Raw genomic sequence first — 21787 nt, forward strand, 5'->3', positions numbered from 1 at the left:
AAAGAGGCCAAATGGATATTGTTAGAATCTGAACTGAAGCATCCTGATATAGTAATGAGTTTAACCACACAACATAGTACACAAAGTCATCAGTAAAACCAAGCACAAGAGAAGTATCAAAAAATATAAAACAAAGGAACAATTAATTAGAATTCAAGAGCAAAATTTTAAGGCTTTTCATATTTAGAGCTACATAAAAAGCCTAAATTATTTGTCTGTGCCTAGTGGCTGATTAAATGCTGTTAGAATTTCCCAAGAGTTTTCTTCCCTTCATTCACAAATGGAAATTCTTTAGAATAGGATGTATATGAGTTGCATATCCAGATAATGGAATTTTATTTGTTACTTATAAAGAAGCAGTAAACGAACTCTATGGTCAATAATAGCCATTCAGGTAGAGCTACCTGTGGTGTACTATAGTAATTTGAAACACATTACATATCTTAGTAGTATAGACAGGGTGGGATGAAGGTGGCAGCTGCCCCGGGCACAAAGTGTTAAGGCAGATGATCATCAAAAGCCAGTTGTTCAGTGCATTACTGGAACTTGAATGCTGGTATTTACATTCAGAATTGAAACGTATTAGAGCTTTTCTTGCGGCAGGCACTGAGGAAGAAATTGTAGTAGCGACTTGCTTTTTGCTTTTCAATGTAAAAAGTTTATTGAGTGCTAGATCAGAAAAGTCCTGTGTGCTACAGTAGCTAGCTATCCCTCTGACATATCTCACTGCTCAACAAAATGCTAACTGTTTATAAAACAACACTATATTTGATAGCATGTTGTTGCATTTTTGTATACTGCATACTTTATATATTTTCTCAGACTAATAAAGCCCATTTCACTACAAGTGATGATTCAACTGAATCTATGAAAAATCTAACCAAACTGCAAGAAAGGCTTTACTTATTTTATTAAAATAGTTTTATTAAAATATGTCAGGTTTCTGTAACATATCTATTGCATTTTCAAGATCCAGATTTTTGACATTTTTAAGTTTTCGGTTTATATAGATCTTGATAAGTATTTTATTATATTTGTATATGTAAGTGTCCAGTAAATGTATGACATTTATTTGGCTGTTTGTAAAATCTTAACAGTAAAAAATATTGTGTATACCGCAGATAACTGCATTCTTGGAACAGACATTGATCTACTGACTGTGGAGAATGAGTGTACCTCTCTGGAGACCTTTTTCAAGGCCTGGTTACATGACCATGGAACAGACAAAGAACACCTACATCTTCTCCTTCCTACAGGAGATTTCAACAACTGTGCTGCAGTCAGAAATTCTCATGGGGACAAAACCAGTCCAAGTAAGCTCATTATGTCTACAATATGCAAAGGTTAATATGAGGCACTGGGGCATGATTAGAAGTAGGTGTCAATGGCAGGAAAATATTTTGAAGAAGGAGAAAATACAGGCTTTTGCCAAAACTGAAAATGTTAGTCTGTCCTTCAGCTGATATGAGATTGTTTGCGTGGTTTGGGATAAAAATATTAGCAGTTTTCAAAGATACAAAGCTGCAGTTGTTGAATTAAACCTGGGTTTGTAACTTTGCTGGGTTGCAATATTTCTCATTCAGATTTTTAGTACCCCTTTTTCATGATAATATAATGCCAGACCATGCAGGTGAAAAATATACCTGTGTAACTATTGAGCAACAGACAATTCGGTATGCTCACACAACTGTGTCACTTGTTATTCTGGTCGTGTTTTTATGTGGTGCCCATTGTTTTCCATAATTGTTCTCTTAACTGCCGTGATGAACATCAGGATATGGTATGAGATTTTGAATTCTGAAGCTATAATACAGAAATCAGAGGCAAGAATATGAAGTTTGGCTGAAAATAGCCTAACTGTCACTCTGTTTGCCCCCCCCCCCCACACACACACACACACGTACAGTCAACCCATTGCAAGAGCTTTGAATTCAGTACTTCATAAAATATTAATGTGAAGTTATTCTATCTCGCCGTTCATTCTTACAGATGGGTTCGGAGCCGATCTTCGGCTCTGACTTGGCCAATTGCAAAAGCTTGAGGTCTTCAACGAGCTCGAGTCCAACCCCCTATCCCATGATGCACGTTGTGCTTCCCTCAGATCTCGTTTGCCGCTGCAACTAGATCGGACGTTCACCAGCTCTGGCCAGTGAAAATTATAAATGTTAAGTTGTCAATCTCGCCTTCATTCTGAGAACTCCTTTTACCAGCTCGAGGCAACCCTGTATCCCATGATGCAAGGCGGAACTACCTCAGATCGTCTCCTTTGCCAGCTGAGGTAAGTAATTTTTTGTCAAAAGAGAAATCTTAGTCACACAGTCGTGCAGAACTCATCTGAATTGGTGGATATCTTCCTCCAGTTGCCACAGTCACTACGGATGCCTCTCTGATCGGGTGGGGGCATTATCAGGGCAGGATGGTCGGCAACCCATAGAATACCATCTGCACATAAATGTCCTGGAGATGAGAGCGGTGCTTTTAACGTTGCAGGCCCTCAACGACTTTCTTCCCACGGGGACTATTGCAGTACAAACGGACAACATGTCCGTGGTCTGGTACATCAACAAGCAGGCGGGACCAGGTCCTATCCGTTGTGTTGAGAAGCTCTCAGACTTTGGCAATGGGCAATCTCCTCTCATCGGTTTCTGATAGCAACCCACATCCCGGCAGGTCCAACCTCTTGGCGGACAGGCTGAGCAGATCCATTCTGATGCCTCGTGGTCTCTCAATCAATCTGTAGTGGATCAGATTTTTCTGAAGTGGGATCTTTTGCTACTCCTCAAAACAACAAGTGCGCTTTTCCTCCTTTTCCCTTGATTCCACAAGTCATTCAGAAAGCCACCGCTTTGAGGGCCAAGTTGATTCTCATTGCCCTTATTGGCCTCGACAAATTTGGTTTCTCTGCATCGTCACCTTCTGGTGCAGCCCTGGCACCTAGACCCAGTTCGGATCTCTTGATCCACCAGTCGGGTCAGCAGCACCGGGCCATTCATTCTCTCAACCTCACTGCTTGGTTGCTCCACTTCCTTCCGATGATCTCTGACTCAGTCAGAGACATCTTAGTGTCTTCTTTAAAGTCGTCCACTAGGACTGTTTATGCTAGCAAGTGATTTGGGCAAATTCCAGGAATATTGATCCCTTTACTGCTCCTGTACATTCTGTTTTAGATTTCCTGGTGGAGGTTTTTCATGCAGGATCCTCGTCATCTACAGTTAAAGTACAACTGGCTGCTATTTCCAAGTATCATGTTGGCTTGCATGACAATAACATTATGTCTCATAGATTATGCAAGGCCTTTCTGAGAGGAGTTTTTCTCCTAAAGCTATAAAGCATCCTCCAATGGGATCTAAACTTAATGTTGGCATCCTTGATGCTACCTCCCTTGAACCGTCTGCTTCATGTTCTTTGAAGTTATTGACCTGGAAAACTATATTCTTACTGGCTGTCACTTCAGCAAGAAGGGTTTCCATAAGGACAGGGTATCATTAAGAACGAACCCGTCCTTTCTCCCCAAAGTTGTGTCTCAAACCAATATTAACCAATCTATAGATCTACCAGTCTTTGACAGAGCTGAACAGAAGCTTCATTTTTGGATGTCCATCGTCAGCTCAGGTACTATTTGCATAGAACTAAACAATTCAGGAAATCGGACCAATTATTTGTCTCCTATGCAGAAAACAGGATAGGTCTTCCAGTTTCTAAAGTGACCTTATCCAGATGGTTGACTTCCACCATTTCCTGTGTGTACTCTCTCAGAGGCAAGCAGCTATCTTCTAAACCAAAAGCACACTCAACCAGGAGTCTATCCACTTCTGCAGCCTTTCAGGATAGACTACCCATTGATACCATTTGTGCAGCAGCTACTTGGGCGTCTCTTATTACAAGTTGGACTTGGCCTCCAGAGATAGGGCCAGTTTTGGTTCCACAGTTCTCAAGAGTCTGTTCCATTGAGCCACCGGATACAGGTGCCCATGTTAGTTGTCTTCTCTCCCTCCTTCCACCTGGCCTGGACACATCTTGAAGAGTTCCTATCAGGTTGTTTTCCTCCTGAGCCTTCATATGAGGACTCTTTTTATGAACTTGTTTTCTTAGTCCTTAGCAGGGTAGGTTAGCTACCGAGATCTGAGTTGCATCATGGGATATAGGTTGCCTCGAGCTGGGAGTTCTCAAGCGGTACATAACTTCTAATTCTTATTCGTTTGTTGCAAAGTTTCTTCAGTAGATAAGTGGATTTTATAAGTTTCCTTTCTGCAGTAGTTTAGGCATTTTTTTTAGTGTACTGTTGACTCTTTTTCGCAGTTTATTGGCGTGGCTGTATCTTTAGGCCTTACTTATCTCCCTAAACCATAGACTAGTTTTTCTTGTAAGGTAGTAGTAGTAGTTGATATAAAGCTTAGGTGCGTGTGTGATTTTAGAGCCCGTTTAACTTAGAGGGCTAGTACTTTGTGCCTTAACAATATTGTGGCCGTTTTTGTTGTTCAGGCCTTGTTAGATTACCTTTTTGATAACTAGTTCACTGCTAGTATTAGATTTAGTCTTGTTAATCTAAATAGACATTAGTTTACTGTTTGTGTGTATATAAAACAGTCCTGTTATATTAGAGGGCTAGTAGAAGTTACTGTTGTCTGACAAGCCTGCATATTTTCTATAGGCTTCCCTTTTTGTCATAGCTATTGCTGTTAGTTGCCAAGTATGTCTCAGCAGGAGAAGGAAAAATCCAAGTCTGGATTTAAAAAATGCCCGAGATGTGGAAAAAAAAATGTCCATCACTGATGGACATACTGATTGCGTATACTGTCTAGGTGAGGTACACCTACAGGAAGACTGTTCTATATGCCATTCTTTTAGTTCCAGGGTATTGTATGAATGTAAGAAAAACCTAATAGATAGAGGTCTACTGAAATCCTCTTTTCAGGAGTCACTGGATAAAGACAACCATGACAGACATTCTAATACTTCTTCGATTTCTTCGAAACCGAGAAAAAGCCCGTCGACCAGTAAATCAAGGCCAGAAAAGTCTTTAACATCGGCTCCACTGTCATCAGAGCCAACTGTTGCAACGGTTAGAACCCAGTCCCCGGTGTTGGAGCCAGTGTCTCTTACCTTGAAATCCCCAATATTACAGTCGGTGGCTTCATCTGTTCATTCTTCTCAGGCCTCAAGCAGGCTTTCAGATATGCATGTGGATCATGTGGTGCAGAGGCTTCTGCAGACATCGGCACTTGTCAAACTTTTATCGGGGCTGATCCCTGGGACTTTAGAACTGACAAAATCCCCCCTCCCCCACCATCTTCCGTTCCTCCTCTGATCTGTCTTGAAGTTTCAGAGCCGGAGTGCTCGGAGCTGATGACTGTGGAGCCTGCAGGTCCAACACCTACTTCAGCCTTGTCGGTCCTGACTACCCTGACATCTTCGGTGCCGACCAAAGGGTCTAGGAGCCAACGCTCGCCGGTCAGGTCTGGGGAGGATAGTCCAACTGATTTTTCGGTCCGACTTTGCCTCTTGGGGCCTCGACTCGAGTGAGTTCAGCTCCAACCTTGGGCTCGAAGCCCTTTGTTCTGACGCCGGGGGAATCTTCCATATCTTCAGATCCGAAGTACCTTTGATGTTATGAGGAGGGTATTGTCCACGCTGACAACCACACCATCAGAACCAGCATCTCCTTCCCTCAAAGTACCAGTGTCTACCTCTTCATCACACATCCCTCTAAAACGTAGAGACCCTGAGCCTCAGGAAGCCCAATTGCATGAGCCCTGCTCTTCGGAGACCTCTCCAGACACTCCCACTGAAGAGGTTCCCAGGAAGAGGCTTTGCAAGAGGAATCATCTGTACTCCCCACAGGAATCCGTCACTTCGGACACTGACTTAGATGAGTCAGAAGTGTCCCCACGGTCCCCTCGGAGGATATCTCCTTCACAGATATCCTGGAAATTCTTAAGCAGAGGTGTAGTTGGAAGTCCATTAACCCTACTGAGGATGCGACAGTCCTCCTGAAGGCTTTTGGGTCTCAGCCCTCCACCTCTTGGGTGTCTCCACCATTTGATGAGTTGATTGAGCTAATCTCTTGAAGGGCGTGGGAGTCCCCAGATACCATGGAGCCTGTCCCTAGGAGGCCTAATAAATTTATAACTTCCCCCAGGACAAGACCTTCCTGACCAAAGGAGTGTCCATTGATGCGATGGTGGTGACAGCAGCCACCAAGAAGGAACTTTCAGGAACTTTTACTTCTGTTCATCCTCCTAATAAGGATTCTAGGATAATGGACAGATATGGTAAACGCATGTTTAGTTTAGCGACTTTTGTTCTCCGATCACTGAACTATCTAACACACTTTACAAGGTTGCAAAGGGATCTCTTGAAAAAACTAGGAGATACTCTACAGGGTTCACTAGCAGCAGGGGTCTCAGAGAAAGTAATTTCCTACTCTACAGGGTTCACTAGCAGCAGGGGTCTCAGAGAAAGTAATTTCCCAGCTCACTACCCTTAATTCTCTTCTAAACTCTTCCATGTATCTGGTCTCCTATGCAGCTGATGGAACAAGTAGGGCAGAGGGTACAGGAATTGCTCTTATGAGACATTCCTGGATGCGCTTATGTTCCTTTGTGGAGCCCTTTAAGTCATCCTTTATTAACACCCCTTTCAATGTCTCATCCCTTTTTGGACTCAAAGTGAAGGAAATGCTTACCAGGAGTCAACAGGACGGAAAGACTCTGCCTGCCTTCAGAGTCCGCTTTTCCACCCCTGCCAGACCTTACCCCAAAGGTCATAAGGGAGGGAAGATGTGATCTGATATTGTTAATCCTCGTTCATTCCTTATGCATGGGTATTGGTTCTGACCTCGGAACTGAGCCAGCCATTTTCCAAGCTCGCATCAGCTACAAACTCTCAAGCTAAACTCTTACCCATAATCCCCCTCTCCCTGTTACCCCAGATTTCATTTCCCGCATTGCCATTCGGTCATGTCAGGCTACTTCTCTTGAGCTGAGTATAGATATTTGTTGTCAGACTAGTTGTATATATAACTTGTTCTGTCAGAAAAGTTTCTATTTTGTTGTCTCTTACCCTATCGCATTTAGCGACCATATTTTCTTGAGTTTTCTTCTCTTTACTCTCCACCTTTTACCACGAGGTATTTCTCCCTTACTATCATTGGTAATCTCTTCCTTTCTTCATACCTTCGAGTATTTTTTGTACCATTGCTAGTACCCTTTCTACTGTCCCCTTTTCCTGTCATGGCAGATAAGAAAGTTATTCCGGGATTCAAAAGGTGTTCTGATTGTGGACACAAATTACCTACATCAGATGCACACTCTTTGTGCATTTATTGCTTGGGTGTGTCCTGTTTATCTGTTGATCCGCCCTATGCTATTTGTAAAAATTTTTCTAACAGAACCTTGTTGGAAAGGAAAAATAAGTTGTTGCTAAAGGGACTTCTCAAATCTCCCTTTTCAGAGGCTCTTTCTGGGTCAGAGGTTTCAACCCCTCCTAGACCCCATAAGAAAATTTGGATGATCCTACTAAGGCCAAGTCTTTACCTTTGTCCCCAGCTGGGGACTCCCGCCAATCAAGACCTAAAAAGGCTAAAGTTTCTGCTTCGGAGCTCACTCAGTCAGCCCCAGTGCTTTCGGTGTCTAGACCTTCGTTCGGCACCAAGGCCTTCAGCACCATCAGTGATCTCGACTCAGTCTTCTCCTGTAGCCTTTACTATATTGGCACAGAGGGGCTCCTCGGTTCAGACTATTACGACTACTGCATCGGCACCGACCGTTCAGTCGGCGCAGACCTTGACCATGTTGGCTCTGACATCTTACTCGGAACTGATGTCTCAGTTATTGGCTCCAATTTTGTTGGTTCCAGCTTCGGTACCGGCAACCACTTTGGCACCGATCCTTCTGTCAGTGCAGACCGTGACCTCGGCACCAATGATTACCTCGGTGCAGACACCCTTAGTCCAGTCTCTCTCGGCACCGTTGTTCTCAGTGTGGACTGGTGAGGTGGGCATCAAGCTTGTCTCTTCTGTCGACAGAACTGTTTCTCCCTCAGTCTCCGTGAGGTCCACTAGAAGCCTTTCCGAACACGACATGTTGCATCTTGTGGATCAAGTGCTTCTGGCCAAAGGTATCCCACCTCCCCAGGACCTATCCTTCCTTGGGAGATGATCATCCATCTCCAAAGACCCCTTCTTATTCTTCTCCTTCATTGTCTTTGAAGTCCATTGATATAGCACAGTCTTCCTCCTCTGCAGTTCCCTTTATGGATCTCATTAAGGAACCACAGTTGCCTTCATGGCAGGAGAGTTTTGCTACAACCCAGGATGACAGTTCTGACATGCGTAATTTGCTGTTACACAGCCATCCGGGGACTCCAAGTCGGCAGGCTGAGCCACTTAGGGCAGGGGTGACCCCTGTCCTGGACACTCACCCCTCTTCAGGTGAACCAGCCTTTCAACTGATGGGAATACTCTGGCTTCTGCTGGTGATACTGTGCTGTCTATCCCCCCACCCTCCTCTGGTACACTGTTTTCACAAGTCGCACCTAGTAGACACCGGGTGCAAGGGCCTCAGGACATATTCTGACAGGAAATCCCTTTTCCGCTGTCTTCCCCAGCTTCTCCCTCTGAGGAAGTCCACAGGAAAAGAGGAAGCACATGGACTCCACAGAGGAGTCCCTCACTGAAGACACAGACTTTGATGAGGGGGAAGGATCCCCTTGGTCACCCTCTGAGGTATCCTTTGGTGATATCCTCGAAATCCTTAAACAGAGAGGTGATTGGCAGCCCTCTAATCTGACCTTTGAGGAATCTGTGTTCATGCAGGCCTTTCGAGCCCATTCCGCTACCTCCTGGATTACTCCACCTGCTGATGAACTTGTCCGGCTCATCGTGCAGCATGTGTGGAAGGGTCCTGACACTGTTGTGGCTATTCCCCGGAGGCCAGATAAGATTTTGTCCCCTCCTGCTACAGATCCCCATTGGTCTAAAGGTCTTCCTGTGGATGCTTTGGTGGTGGTGGCTGCAACAAAAAAGGATCTGGCGGAAGAAAAAAGCCAGACTGTCCATCTGCCTAACAAAGAGTCCCGGACCCTGGACAGGATAGGGAAGCGCACCTTTGCATCAGCGCCCTTTACTAGCAGGTCCCTGAATTATATGGCACACTTTATCAGGCTTCAAAGGGATCTGATTTCCGATCTCTCTGAAACCTTGGCTGGTGTCATGTCTGATGAGGTCCATGACAAAGTGGCCTCTCAGCTGGCCACCATTGAGTCAATATCTAACTCCTCTATGCGACTGATATTTCACACATCAGAAGGACCGGCTAGAGGGGCGGGTTCAGCTGTGGTCTTGAGACGACAAGCCTGGATGCGCATGTGCAATTTCACGGAACCCTTTAATGCTTCCTTTCTTAATGCTCCCATTGAGGCCTTTTCATTGTTTGGACCCAAAGTTAAAAGCACACTGGCCAGATGTGAACAGGATGGTAAGATCCTTTCTGCCATAGGTGTCCATTATTCTTCCCCTCAACATGCTTTTTCCCAAAACCAAAAGAGTGGGAGGATATGGTTTAAGAAATATCAGGGTCCTTTCCATGACACACAGGCCGAGTTCTGTCCTAGAGGCAGAGGGGGAAACTCACAGGGAAGACACTCCTTTTGGGGCAGAGGGTGTCTGAGTAACCAGGGTTCCAGGGACTCTTTCCCTGGCCAATCCTACCAGCACTCCTGAAGAGCGGCCCAACTCCTTTCCTCTGGAGGTGGTTGGGGGTTGTTTCTCCTTGTACCCTTCTGCCTGGCTAACCATCACCACTGATTCTTGGGTACAAAGGATTATAACCAGAGGTTATCATATCCCCTTCGATCTTTGTCCCGTCCCTTCAAAAAACCTTCCCGACATTCCATCCAGTCAAAGGGAAGAAGCAGCACTAGAGATAGAAAAGCTGCTAAGAAAGAGAGTCATCCAAATAGTCCCTCCAGACCAGATAGGATCCGTATTCTACTCAAGACTATTTTTGGTGCCAAAGAAAACCGGGGACTGGAGACCAATTTTGGATGTCAGTGTATTGAACAAGTTTGTGAGAGTACAAAAATTCTGGATGGTCACAATACAATCTATCCTTCCGCTTTTGGAAAAAGACGATTGGATGTGCTCGATAGATCTTCAAGATGCATACTACCACATAAAAGTGGACAGGCCATTAAGAAGATTTCTGCACTTCCATGCAGGAGCCAGTCACTTCTAGTTCAGAGTACTGCCCTTCAGACTCTCTACAGCCCCCAGAGTTCACAAAGTGCATGGCAGTTGTCACAGCTCACTTGCAACTGCAAGGATTCCAGGTGTTTCCATACCTAGACGACTGGCTCATTTCTGCCCCCACCAGACATCTACTGGAAGAAGCCCTGGCATACTCTCTCCTCGCTGCACAAAGGCTAGGCATAACCATAAACTGGCAAAAATCCAATCTCACCCCATCTCAGTCCACAGAATTCATAGGAGTTATCTTGGATACAAAGAACTGCAGAGCTGCCATTCCAGAACACAGAATTCTAAGGATAAAGCAACAACTGATCCCAATCCTTTCAAGGGAGAAATCCACAGCTCACTCTGTCCTACAGCTGTTGGGTTCCATGGCAGCCTCCATCACCATTGTCCCCCTGGCCAGGTTTCATATGAGGCTTCTACAATGGCTACTGCTCATCCAATGGTATCCTTTTCAGCATCCTCTTTCAGCCAAGATTCGAGTAACCCACAGGTGCAAACAGGATTTAAATTGGTGGATGACACACAATCCGTCAAAATGGTCTTGCCCCTTCTCCCCCCAACAACCCAAGGCCACAGTGACCATGGACACCTCCCTGATGGGGTGGGAGAGCTATGTCAGGGACAGACAGTCCAAGGCACTTTATCCAAATTGGAGACCCAACTGCATATAACTGTTCTAGAGCTGAGAGTGGTGCTTCTGGTATTGCAAGCATTCCATCCCCTGCTGCCATCTGGGACGATTGCAATTCAATCAGATAACATGGCGGTGGTCTGGTACATCAACAAACAAGGTGGAACCAAATCCTGCCCCCTTTGTCGAGAGGCCATGAGGATATGGCATTGGGTGATGGCTGCCAACCATTTTCTTCTAGCAACGCACATTCCGGGAGTTCCAACGTGATAGCAGACAGACTCAGCAGGTGCATTCTACAACTTCACAAGTGGTCCCTGAATTCCTTGATAGCGGCGGAGATCTTCCACTGCTGGGACTGTCCTTGCTGCAACCTGTTTGCATCCCCAACCAACTAAAAATGCAGCAACTACTTCGCGCTGATTCCCCCCTCTGGGACAGTCACCCAGGGACGCTCTAGTCTATGATTGGCCCTCGGGTCTTCTTTATGCATTCCCACCTTTACCCCTCATTCCCCAGTTTCTGAAGAAAGCCCGTCGGTTGAAGAGCAAGTTGATCCTCGTAGCACCATATTGTCCTTGTCAGATTTGGTTCCCCTTCCTTTGGCCTCACCTACTAGATCGACCTTGGATTCTCCATCTAACCCCGGAGTTGATCTCATATCCGCAGAACCTGATTCATCCCAACTTGGATAGCCTGAAGCTCACAGCTTGGCTACTCCAATTCCCTTGATTGCCAGGCAGAATGATCTTTCTTTACCAGTACGTGACATTCTCAATGCATCTCATAAGTTTTCCACTAGAATTACTTATCTAAGCAAGTGGAAAAGATTTACCTGTTGGCTGAAAGAAAAACAAGTAGATCCCTTCTCAGCACCAGTGTCGATAATACTAGAGTATCTGGCCGACCTTTTTCAATCGGGTCTATCGGCCTCTACCATTAGAGTTCATTTGGCTGCAATATCTAATTTCCATGAGGGTGTCCAAGACTCTTATGTCACACAAATTGTGCAAGACCTTCATAAAAGGTGTGAATCATCTGAAGCCACCTTTTAGAGAACCTATTCAACCATGGGATCTATCATTAATTCTACAAGCTCTGACAATGCCACCCTTTGAACCAGCTTCTTCTTGCGACCTCATATATTTGTCATGGAAAACCTTGTTTTTGGTCACCATTACTTCTGCCAGACTTATCTCTGAGCTTCAAGCTTTATGCATCGAGTCCATACTTGATTTTTCATAGAGATAGACCGTATTTGAGAACTAATCCTTCATTTCTGCCAAAAGTGATCTCTGAAATGTCCATTAATCAAACCACTGAAATGCCAGTTTTCTTTCCCAATCATTCAAACAGAGGAGAGTATTGCCTACATACCCTAGATATCCACAGGCAAATCCATTTTTACTTAAACATGACTACGTCCTCTCGTAAATCTGACCAGTTATTTTTGGCCTATTCTGGACCTAGATTAGGATCTGCTGTTGCTAAGGTCACATTAGCTAGATGTTTGAAAGACTATGTGACCTTCATTTATACATAACGTAATATTCCGTTGCCTGCTACCATGAAGGCTCATTCAACAAGGTAAGTGGCAACTTCTGCTGCCTTTCATGCCAGAGCTTCTTTACATGACATCTGTGCAGCTGCAACTTGGGCTACGTCTCATACCTTCATCAATCATTACAAATTGGATTTGGCTTCAAGGGGAAGAGCATCTTTTGGTTCTATGGTGCTCATGAATGTCCTTCCATGAGAGCCTTCCAAGAATAGAGGTAGCTGGGACTCTGTCTCATGTGTAAAGAATAAATGAGGATTAACAATATCAGATAAAGAAGTTATGTCTTACCATAACGTTCCATCTGTATTGTTGATCCTCGTTCAGTCATTACGACCCTCCCTCCTTCCCCCTCCTGTGGCTTCTAGTGGATCTCACCATCCGGTTCCCTTAGGTCATTTGACCAGAGGTAGGCTCAACCTTCTTTTAACTTGCAAACTCAATCTGAGGTAACAGGGAGAGGGGGATTATGGGTAAGAGTTTAGCTCGAGAGTTTGTAGCTGACGCGAGCTTGTTAAATGGCCGGCTCAGTTCCAAGGTCGGAACCGATACCCATGTGTAATGACTGAACGAGGATCAACAATACAGATGGAACATTATGGTAAGACATAACTTCTTTGTTCCGTAAAACTCAAGGAGCTTTCCAGGACACTCATGGTGAACCCCCTTCTAGAGGCAGAGGAGGGGGTAACAATGGAAGACACCACCCACGTGGCACAGGGGGTCCGCAGAACCAGGGTGACAGAAACTAGTTCTTTGGGAAGCCCTATCAGAGCTCCTGAGAGAAAGCCCACCTGTCCATCTCTGGAGGCAGTCGGGGGACGCTTCTCTTTGTACCCAGATGCCTGGCTAAAAATAACAAAAGACATCTGGGTACAAAGCATCATATCCAGAGGATACTCAATTGCCTTTGCCACCTCCCCCCTTATAAGAAAAATCCCAGACATTCCACCCAGTCACAGGGAACAAGCAGCCTCAGAGATTCAAAGGTTGTTGGAAAAGAGTCATCCATCCAGTCCCAGAAGACCCAAGAGGATCCGGAACTTACTCAAGGTTCTTTTGAATTCTAAAGAAAACAGGGGACTGGAGGCCCATTTTGGATCTCAGCAGACTAAACAAGTCGGTAAGAAAGACACACTTCCGGATGGTCATGCTACAGTCAATACTTCCCTTTTTAGGGAAGGACAATTGGATGTGCTCAATAGATCTCCAGGATGCATACTACCACATAAAAATGGACAGGCCATCCAGAGATCATCTGTGCTTCTGTTTGAGAGCCAGTCATTATCAGTTTCGCGCTTTGCTCTTTGGTCTCACTACAACCTCAGAGTGTTCACCAAATGCATGGCAGTAGTCACGGCTCATCTGAGACATTTGGGATTCCAGGTGTTTCCATGCCTAGATGAGTGGCTCCTCACTGACACCACCAGGCATCAAATCATACAAGCAAGGGACACAACTTTGAACCTCTGCAGTCAGTTGGGGATTACTATAAATACAGAAAGATCTGCCTTGTCACCATCGCAACATACCAGTTTTATAGGAGCAGAGCTAAATACCATTACCATGACCTTAAGCTTTCCATCAGAAAGAGTTTGTGTCCTACAAAATCATGTTCTGGACCTGCTCCCGAGAGAAAAATTCCCAGTTTGAATGGTACTCAAATTGTTAGGGACAATGGCGGCAGTGATCATTACGATTCCTTTGGGTCGGATGCATACGTGTGTACTGCAACGGCTCCTGTTCATGCAATGGTCTTTTCAGGAACTCCCAATGTTACACAAAATCCTGATAATGAATTCCTGCAAGAAGGACCTTCAGTGGTGGCTGACATCTCACCAAGTAACTCTAGGTCACTCCTTTGTTCTACCCACTCCAATAGCCACATTGACCACGGATGCCTCCTTAATAGGGTGGGGGTGGGGCATTTACAGGGAAGAACAGCCCAAGGCATGTGGAACAGATACAATACTCACCTACATATCAATATTCTGGAGATGAGAGCAATACTTCTAGCATTGCAGTCCTTTCAAGACTCTCTCCTTCTGGGAACTATTGCAATTCAGACATAAAATATGTCAGTGGTCTGGTACATAAACAAACAAGGAGGAACCAGATCTTATCCCCTGTGTCGAGAGGCCCTGAGAGTATGGCAATGGGCAACTCCCACCCAGCACTTTCTGATAGAAAGCACATCCTGGGGAGATCCAATGTGATAGCAGACAAACTGAGAAGGACAATTCTATTGCCTCACGAGTGGTCCCTGAAAGAAGAAGTAGCGAAAAGGATATTCCGCAGATGGAGCCAGCCTTGCTGCGATCTCTTTGCAACTCCAACAAACACGAAATCCAGCAGCTACTTTGCCCTAATCTCCCCTCCGGGGGATTCCCCAAGGGATGCACTTGTACAGAATTGGCCCCTGGGTCTTCTTTATGCCTTCCCTCCTTTCCCTCTGATACCCAAAGTTTTGCAGAAAGCCAAGGCTCTGGGAAGGAGCATCATTCTAATACACCTTACTGGCCTCATCAAATTTGGTTCCGCTTCCTCCAGCCTCATCTATTGGAAAAACCTTGGATTCTGGACCCAGTGCCAGATCTCCTGACTCATTCATCAGGTTCTCTCCATCCTTCTCTTCAGTCCCACAAACTGACAGCTTGGCTGCTCCAATTCCAAACATAGCCAGGATTCATAATCTATCAGCTGCAGCTCAGCATATTTTAACATCCTCCCATAAAATCATCTACCAGGAAGTTATATCTTAGTAAATGGAAAAGGTTTTCTATATGGATTTTTCAGAACAATATTGATTCATACCTGGCTTCAATTTCATTAATTCTTGAGTTTTTGACTAAACTTTTCAATGAAGGGGCAGTGGCAGCAACCATTTGAGTTCAATTGGCAGCAATTGTTAACTTTCATCTAGGTGACCAGGGATCTAATATTAGGGTCTATATCACCATATCGAATGGTGGTAGGTTTGAACACCCTTTGTTCGAACCAAAAAGTCCGAAGGCCTTAAACCGCGAAGTTACAGAGCATCAATTTTTTTACCAGGGAAAAAAAATCAGTGGGCCATCTTTAGGGCTTTGCTATTTCCTCCACTGTAGTGGGATCTCGGAGTTGGTATATCTAAGTAGGGGGGTGTGGGGGCACAGCTCCCCACATTGGGGTGTGTGGGGGACAAAGCCCCCCACTTCAGTTTGTTTTAAAGGTGTAATTTTTTTTTTTTCATGGAGCAGTGATTTTTTTCCCTGGGAAAAAATTGCTATTCCGTGAGTTCGCTGGTTAGGGTTTTCGGACTTTTAGGTTCAAACAAAGGGCATTTGAACTTATCACCATTCGATGTGGTGATATAGACCCTTAATATTATGTCACATAAACTCTCCAAAGCTTTTCTCAAGGGTACTGTTCATTTGAGACAACCCATCAAAGCTCCAGCTATGCCATGGAACCTAAATTTTGTTCTTTCACGAATAATCCTATCCCCTTTCAAACCAGCCTAATCTTGTGATTTGAAATATCTGTCATGGAAAACCATATTTTTAATAGCTATTACTTCTGCCCGGAGGGTTTCAGAGGTACTGGCCTTTTCCATTAAACCCCCTTATTTGATTTTCCATAATGACAGAGTCTCACTCAGAATGAATCCTTCATTCTTACCTAAAGTTTGCTCAGAGACAAATCTCAACCAGTCTATTGAATTGCCTGTGTTTTTCCCTAAATACACTAATAAGATGGAACATATGCTGCACAAACTTGGTGTTCACATACAACTTCAATTCTATTTAGACAGGACCAAACATTTCAGGAAAACAGATCAGCTCTTTGTCTCCTTTTCAGAGTCAAAAAAGGTGCTCCAGTGGCAAAAAACACTTTATCAAAATGGTTATCAGATTGTATTTCCTTCACTTACAGTTCAGTGAATACTCCTTTACAACAGAGGATAAAGGCCCACTCTACTTGATCTGTATCTACTTCATCATCCTTTACGACTAAATTACTATTAGATACTATTTGTGCAGCCGCTACTTGGTCACTCATTACAAAGTAGACAAAGCCTCCAAGGACAAGGCTTCCTTTGGTTCCACTGTCTTGAAAAACACTCTCCCATGAGCCACCCGAGAAAGATGATGCTTGGGACACTACCCATCAGTAAGAATGAACAGCGAGATAGAACAACTTCACATAACGAAGTTATGTACTCACCATAACGTTCCATGTGAGTTGTTCATCTCGCCTTCATTCTTACGTCCCACCCTCCAACCAGGCTTCTTGATGACCGTGATTTCATCCATGTCATGGTTTATTGTCTCTTATCCAGTTTCTATAGTAGCATATTAGTAGTGGTATGTAGCCTGTTGGCAGCAAACAAGATCTGAGGGAAGCACAAGGTGCATCATGGGATAGGGAGTTGGCCTCGAGCTGGTTGAAGACCTTGAGCTTTTGCAGTTCGCCAATTCAGAGCCAAGGATCGGCTCCGAACTCATCAGTAAGAATGAAGGTGAGATGAACAACTCACATGGAATGTTATGGTGAGCACATAACTTTTTCTTACCACAGGTCACCAAGAATAATTGCTTACTAGGAATTCAAAATATTGGTCAACTGTATACGTCCCAAACATGGGTATTTTCTAACTGGAAGGCATATGTTAGTTTGAACTGAATTTGTCATCAAGCCTTGGTGGGCTGTATGTTTAGACTGCTGTATATGGCTTGGAAAATGATAAAAAAAAACTAGCTGTGTGCACTCAACCTAGGATAAAAAAATGCTCATCCCTGGCAAAGTTCCTTGGGTTAGAGTTAGTAAAAAAATAGTTTGAAGTCCTTTAAGGATGAGGAAGATCTTGACTTAGTGTTAAGCTTTGAGAGATTCCGGTATGACAACAGAAAATGACAGTCCTCAAAAATGAAAAAAAAATGTTACTTCAGGCAAGAGGCTTGGAGACAGTGAGACGGACACTTGAGGAAAAAAAAAGAAACTTATTTTTTTATTTATATGGAATACACCTAGAGTTTCCTAAAAGGAGTTACACTGAAAAATATGTGAAATATAGAAAAGAGAAGAATCATTGAAATGGGAAAAAATTGTTAGACATTACAGATGCCAACCTAAGATCATTATTTTTTGCAAATGAAAACAAAACATTATGTAGATAAGAAAACACTTCTATTTTATTTTTTAAACAAGGTCATCTTTATTGAATCATCACTTACGAAACTGGCAATCATACATTTGTATAAATGAAAGCATACCACATTGATATATTTCAGTTGCAAACATTCTGCATCACTTATAGTCTTCAATATAGTCATTATCAGTCAAACATTACAGAGCTCATTCAATTCCTGCCATCCTTTAAACCTCATTCCTCCTCCAAAACATTATTTTGTATGTATTGTTCCACAGTTCCCATTTTTTCTATGCAATTTGTCATACCCTTTTCTATCGATCTCACTTTCAGTTATTTTATCCCTGTCACTATATTCACTACTTCTTGTATGGTTGGTTTAGACTTTGATTTCCATTTTGTCGCAATTGCTTTTTTGGCAGCCACCAGAATTAAACTCAGCAGTGCTATAGTTTCTATAAGCAAATTGGATACTGTTTCACAGCTCAAAAAATTATTTCTGTAGTTACACCGATTTGCTCACCCAGTATTTTTAACAGAATAGTTTACAGGGAATTTTTAAAGTCTATCAACTCATTACACTCCCAAAAATATCTTCCCAATTACCTCTTTCTTCCCCATCATACATCCAACGTTTGCAGTCTACCTGAAGAAAAAAATATTTGGAGTCTACTTGAAGTATAAAAATACATATGCAAACACTTCCAGGCAATGTTACATGTCTGGGAGCCCCACATATATCCTCCCATTGTTTCTTTCCAGTCCTTTCTAACTTCCTCTAATTTATTCCTTTATTGTATTTACTTAGTTATTTATTTACTGACATTTGATTACTGGGAAGGTCCGACTGATTAGAAGTCCATTTTTAGCAGAGGCCCGGGACAAAAGCTTCAAATTATTACAAAACATTTTAAGAACAATAATTTTACAATCTTCAAAAATAAAACAAAAACATCTGCAGTTTAAATAATTATAACAAATTAGACATAAAATAAAAACATTGATTAAGAGTCGATACAAGGTTTATGACAATCATTTAATATTTAGAGAAATTTTAGACAGTTTGTAGAGAAATTAAAGGTAAGTTAGTATAACACAAATAGGAATTGCAATATGAAATGAAGGACAAAACAGGCTTATGGTATATTTAGAGATGAAGTGAGAGAAGATAATTAGACAGCAGTAAGAAAGTAAGTGCAGAAGGGAGAATAAGGAGGTATAAGGAAGGAATAGCTACTTGTTCACATTCAGGATATAGATTATACTTATTTTGAACAAGAACAGAACCATATTTTAGCTTGGAAGGTTTTCAGAGTGGTTTTGAAAGATGGGAATTAGGATATAGACCTGATGGATACAGGTAAGGAGTTAAAGGCCATAACAACTTTGTACAAGTATAGACAATGCCCAGTAGATTTGCTAGGTTTATAGACAGACGAGTTTTTGGTCACTGGATTGCAATGATGGACTGGGAACATAGTTGTGTTGGATGCTTTTTAGTGCTGAACAGGCAGATGGAGGCTGGATGTGGCAGTTCTAACTAATTTAGGCTTTTCAGTGCTATACAGTGGTGGGTTCTGAAAGGGGTATGTGCTGCAAATTTAGCAACTTTGTTATAGCATTGTTCAAGTTTCAATTTCTGTGAAGCCTGGAGGTTAGTAAGGATGGGAACACCATACAGAAGAGTGGGGAGGAGATAAGTAGTGGCAAGTGTAGTTTTAGTTGCATCAGTGAGAATGTTTTTGGCTCTGTAAAGCATCCCTAGTTTTTGATGAGTTTTTCTTATGCACTTTTCTGTATGAAGGTCGATTGTAAGATTATCATCCATTATCACCCCTAATAGTTTGCTTTGAGGAGTGTCTTCAATGATTTTACTATCAAAAGAGAGGACGTTAAATTTAGATTTTTCATGAGAGAGGGGTTTAGGGAAAACAGTATTAGTCTGGTCTTTTTGGGTTGAACATGAGTTGTCAAGTTATGAAGCCACGTTTCAGTGGCTGCTTAAGCTTTCTGAGTAATTTTTTGGAGGTGTACCACATTGTTAGATGTGCAAATGAGAGTGGAATCGTCTGCATATTATATTACTGTGGCCTGTTGTGTGAAAGCATAGAGAGTGTTGGTGAAAATGTTAAAGAGGAGGGGACCAATGATAGACCCTTGCGGTACACCAGTGGTGACTGGGAGGTAAGGAGAGAGAGAGAGTAGAATGTCATTTTACTGTCTGATACCTATTGGACAGGTAGCTTTTGAGCCACAGAAGGGTGGCCTGAGAGAGACCTAATGAGGACATTTGAAGAACAAGTTTGCAGTGACAAGCTGTATCAAAGGCTTTAGACAAGTCTAGAAATAAGGAAGAGACTAGTTTACCATTTTCTCTAGCTTTATTGACAGTATCTGTATATGTTAGAAGGGCAGTGCTAGTACTATGGGAAGGACAGAAGCCATGTTGTGTAGGGGACAGGAGTTCTTCCTGCAGGCGATATTCTTGCATTTGTTTTTGAATACACTTTTTAAGGATTTTGACGAGGGGAGATAAGATTTCTATAGGTCTAAAGTTATTCATGTCTGTTGAATTTCCTCCTTTGTGCACAGGGATACTGTGTGACTTTTTCCAGAGAAAGGGAGCGTGGGATTCTTGGATTTTATTTTTATTTATTTATTTATTTATTTATTTATTTAACATTTGTTGACTGGGAATATCCGACTAGGTTCCACAGAGCCTGTTTTCAGCGGAGGCCCGGGGAGAAATGCTCCAGATGCTCCAGATGCATGTCTTTGGATTTGCCTATTTATAAGGACTGACACAGGATAAGCAATACTTTTGGCTGATATTTTTAGGTACTCGCTTGGAAGGTCATCAGCTGAATAGCAGCATGGTTTAAGTTTGTTTAAGAGTAGCTTCATATAGGATGTGGGCACAAGTTTGAAGGGGAAAGTGGATATGGTGATTTGTGGCTTTTGGGCAGGGTTGGGATTAGATGTTAAGGGATATCCTTGTTTAGAGATGCCATAATATCTATAAAGTAAGAATTGAACTGTTTTACAGTTTTGAGTGGTGAGTTATCGGGAGAGAGGTTTAGGTTGAATTTTTGGCCAGGGTGTAAGATTTCTTTAATGGGTGTCCATAAATTTTTAGGGTTGCATTTAGTATTATTTTGAAAGTTGTTATAGTATTGTTTTGTCTTCAGTTATTTGCTTTTTAGTACAATTGCAAAGCATTCTGAAGTTTTCAAGATATTGAGGTGTTTTATATTTTTGCCCACCCTCAGGTCAATTTATAACTGAGAGCAATCACTTTAGAGCCAGAACAAAGTAATTAACAAAGAGATGCAAGTAAAACAGGTTTTCTGTTATTTACTGAGACTGGCATATACAGTATAGTCTACTGTTCAAGCAACAGGAGACTGTGGCCAACTTAGTAAGGGGTTCACAGAGCCTTTCAATCACAGAGCAGGCATGTATATAACTGATTAAAGTTAATATGCAGCAAGGTTCTTCATGATAAAAGTGCTTACATGAAACAATGACAGAAGTCTCAGCAAACTTGTAGGTGTAGGACTTTGTGACAGAGCTCCTGAAATATCGAGGTCAGTTGCAGTGACTGAAGGCTATGAAACAGTGACAAAAGTCTCAGTACACTTGCAGGTGTAGGGCTTTGTGACAAAGTTCCTGTAATATGGTGGTCAGATGAAGTGACCGCAGGCTCTGCTCTATGAAGGAAGATATTGACTGTGTTTAAGAAGGGACAACATGCAGTATTTTATGTGCCGTACTAATTATCAATTTTTTTAACAGCAGCTTCTGTTCTAAATTCTACTAAACCTCAACCAGTGCTGGTCTGCCACTTAGAATCCCTATATTCCTTTCGCTTTGCTTATACTCTTGATACCAATCGTTGATAGGGAAGGCAATCTCTAAATTACAGTCCAGATGAATTCTTGGCCTTTTCAAATTCTGTTACCTTTCCTTCTCTAATTATTTCCTTCCAGTACCTTGCTTCATTTACCAGTTTTCTCCAGTAAATTTCAGCCCTCTCTTGCCTGTTCCCTGAAAGATAATATTGAGTGAATTTGGCAAAAGACACAAACAATGAAGTATTAAGAGAGAAAGAAAAAAAAACAATCACAAGTATTTACAACCTTAAAAAGTGAAGCATGGAGTCAGAAGAAGACATGCCTAATATGGTGCAGCTCATATGCAGAAAAGAAATCG

At 42.8% G+C, this 21787-nt stretch overlaps 1 protein-coding gene across 1 annotated transcript in view; it reads left to right on the top strand.

Moving 5' to 3' along the window:
* The window catches only part of LOC122795687 (meiosis 1 associated protein), a 1351776-nt gene that overhangs the window by 637177 nt on the left and 692812 nt on the right, over positions 1-21787 (top strand). The window contains exon 5 of the mRNA XM_044063982.1: positions 1122-1313. Coding sequence (XP_043919917.1) covers positions 1122-1313 — 192 coding nt within the window. The remainder of the gene's footprint in view (positions 1-1121; positions 1314-21787) is intronic.

Source organism: Protopterus annectens, chromosome 2.part2, assembly GCF_019279795.1.
Source record: "Protopterus annectens isolate FY-2018-M chromosome 2.part2, PAN1.0, whole genome shotgun sequence".
Taxonomy (NCBI): Eukaryota; Metazoa; Chordata; order Ceratodontiformes; family Protopteridae; genus Protopterus; species Protopterus annectens.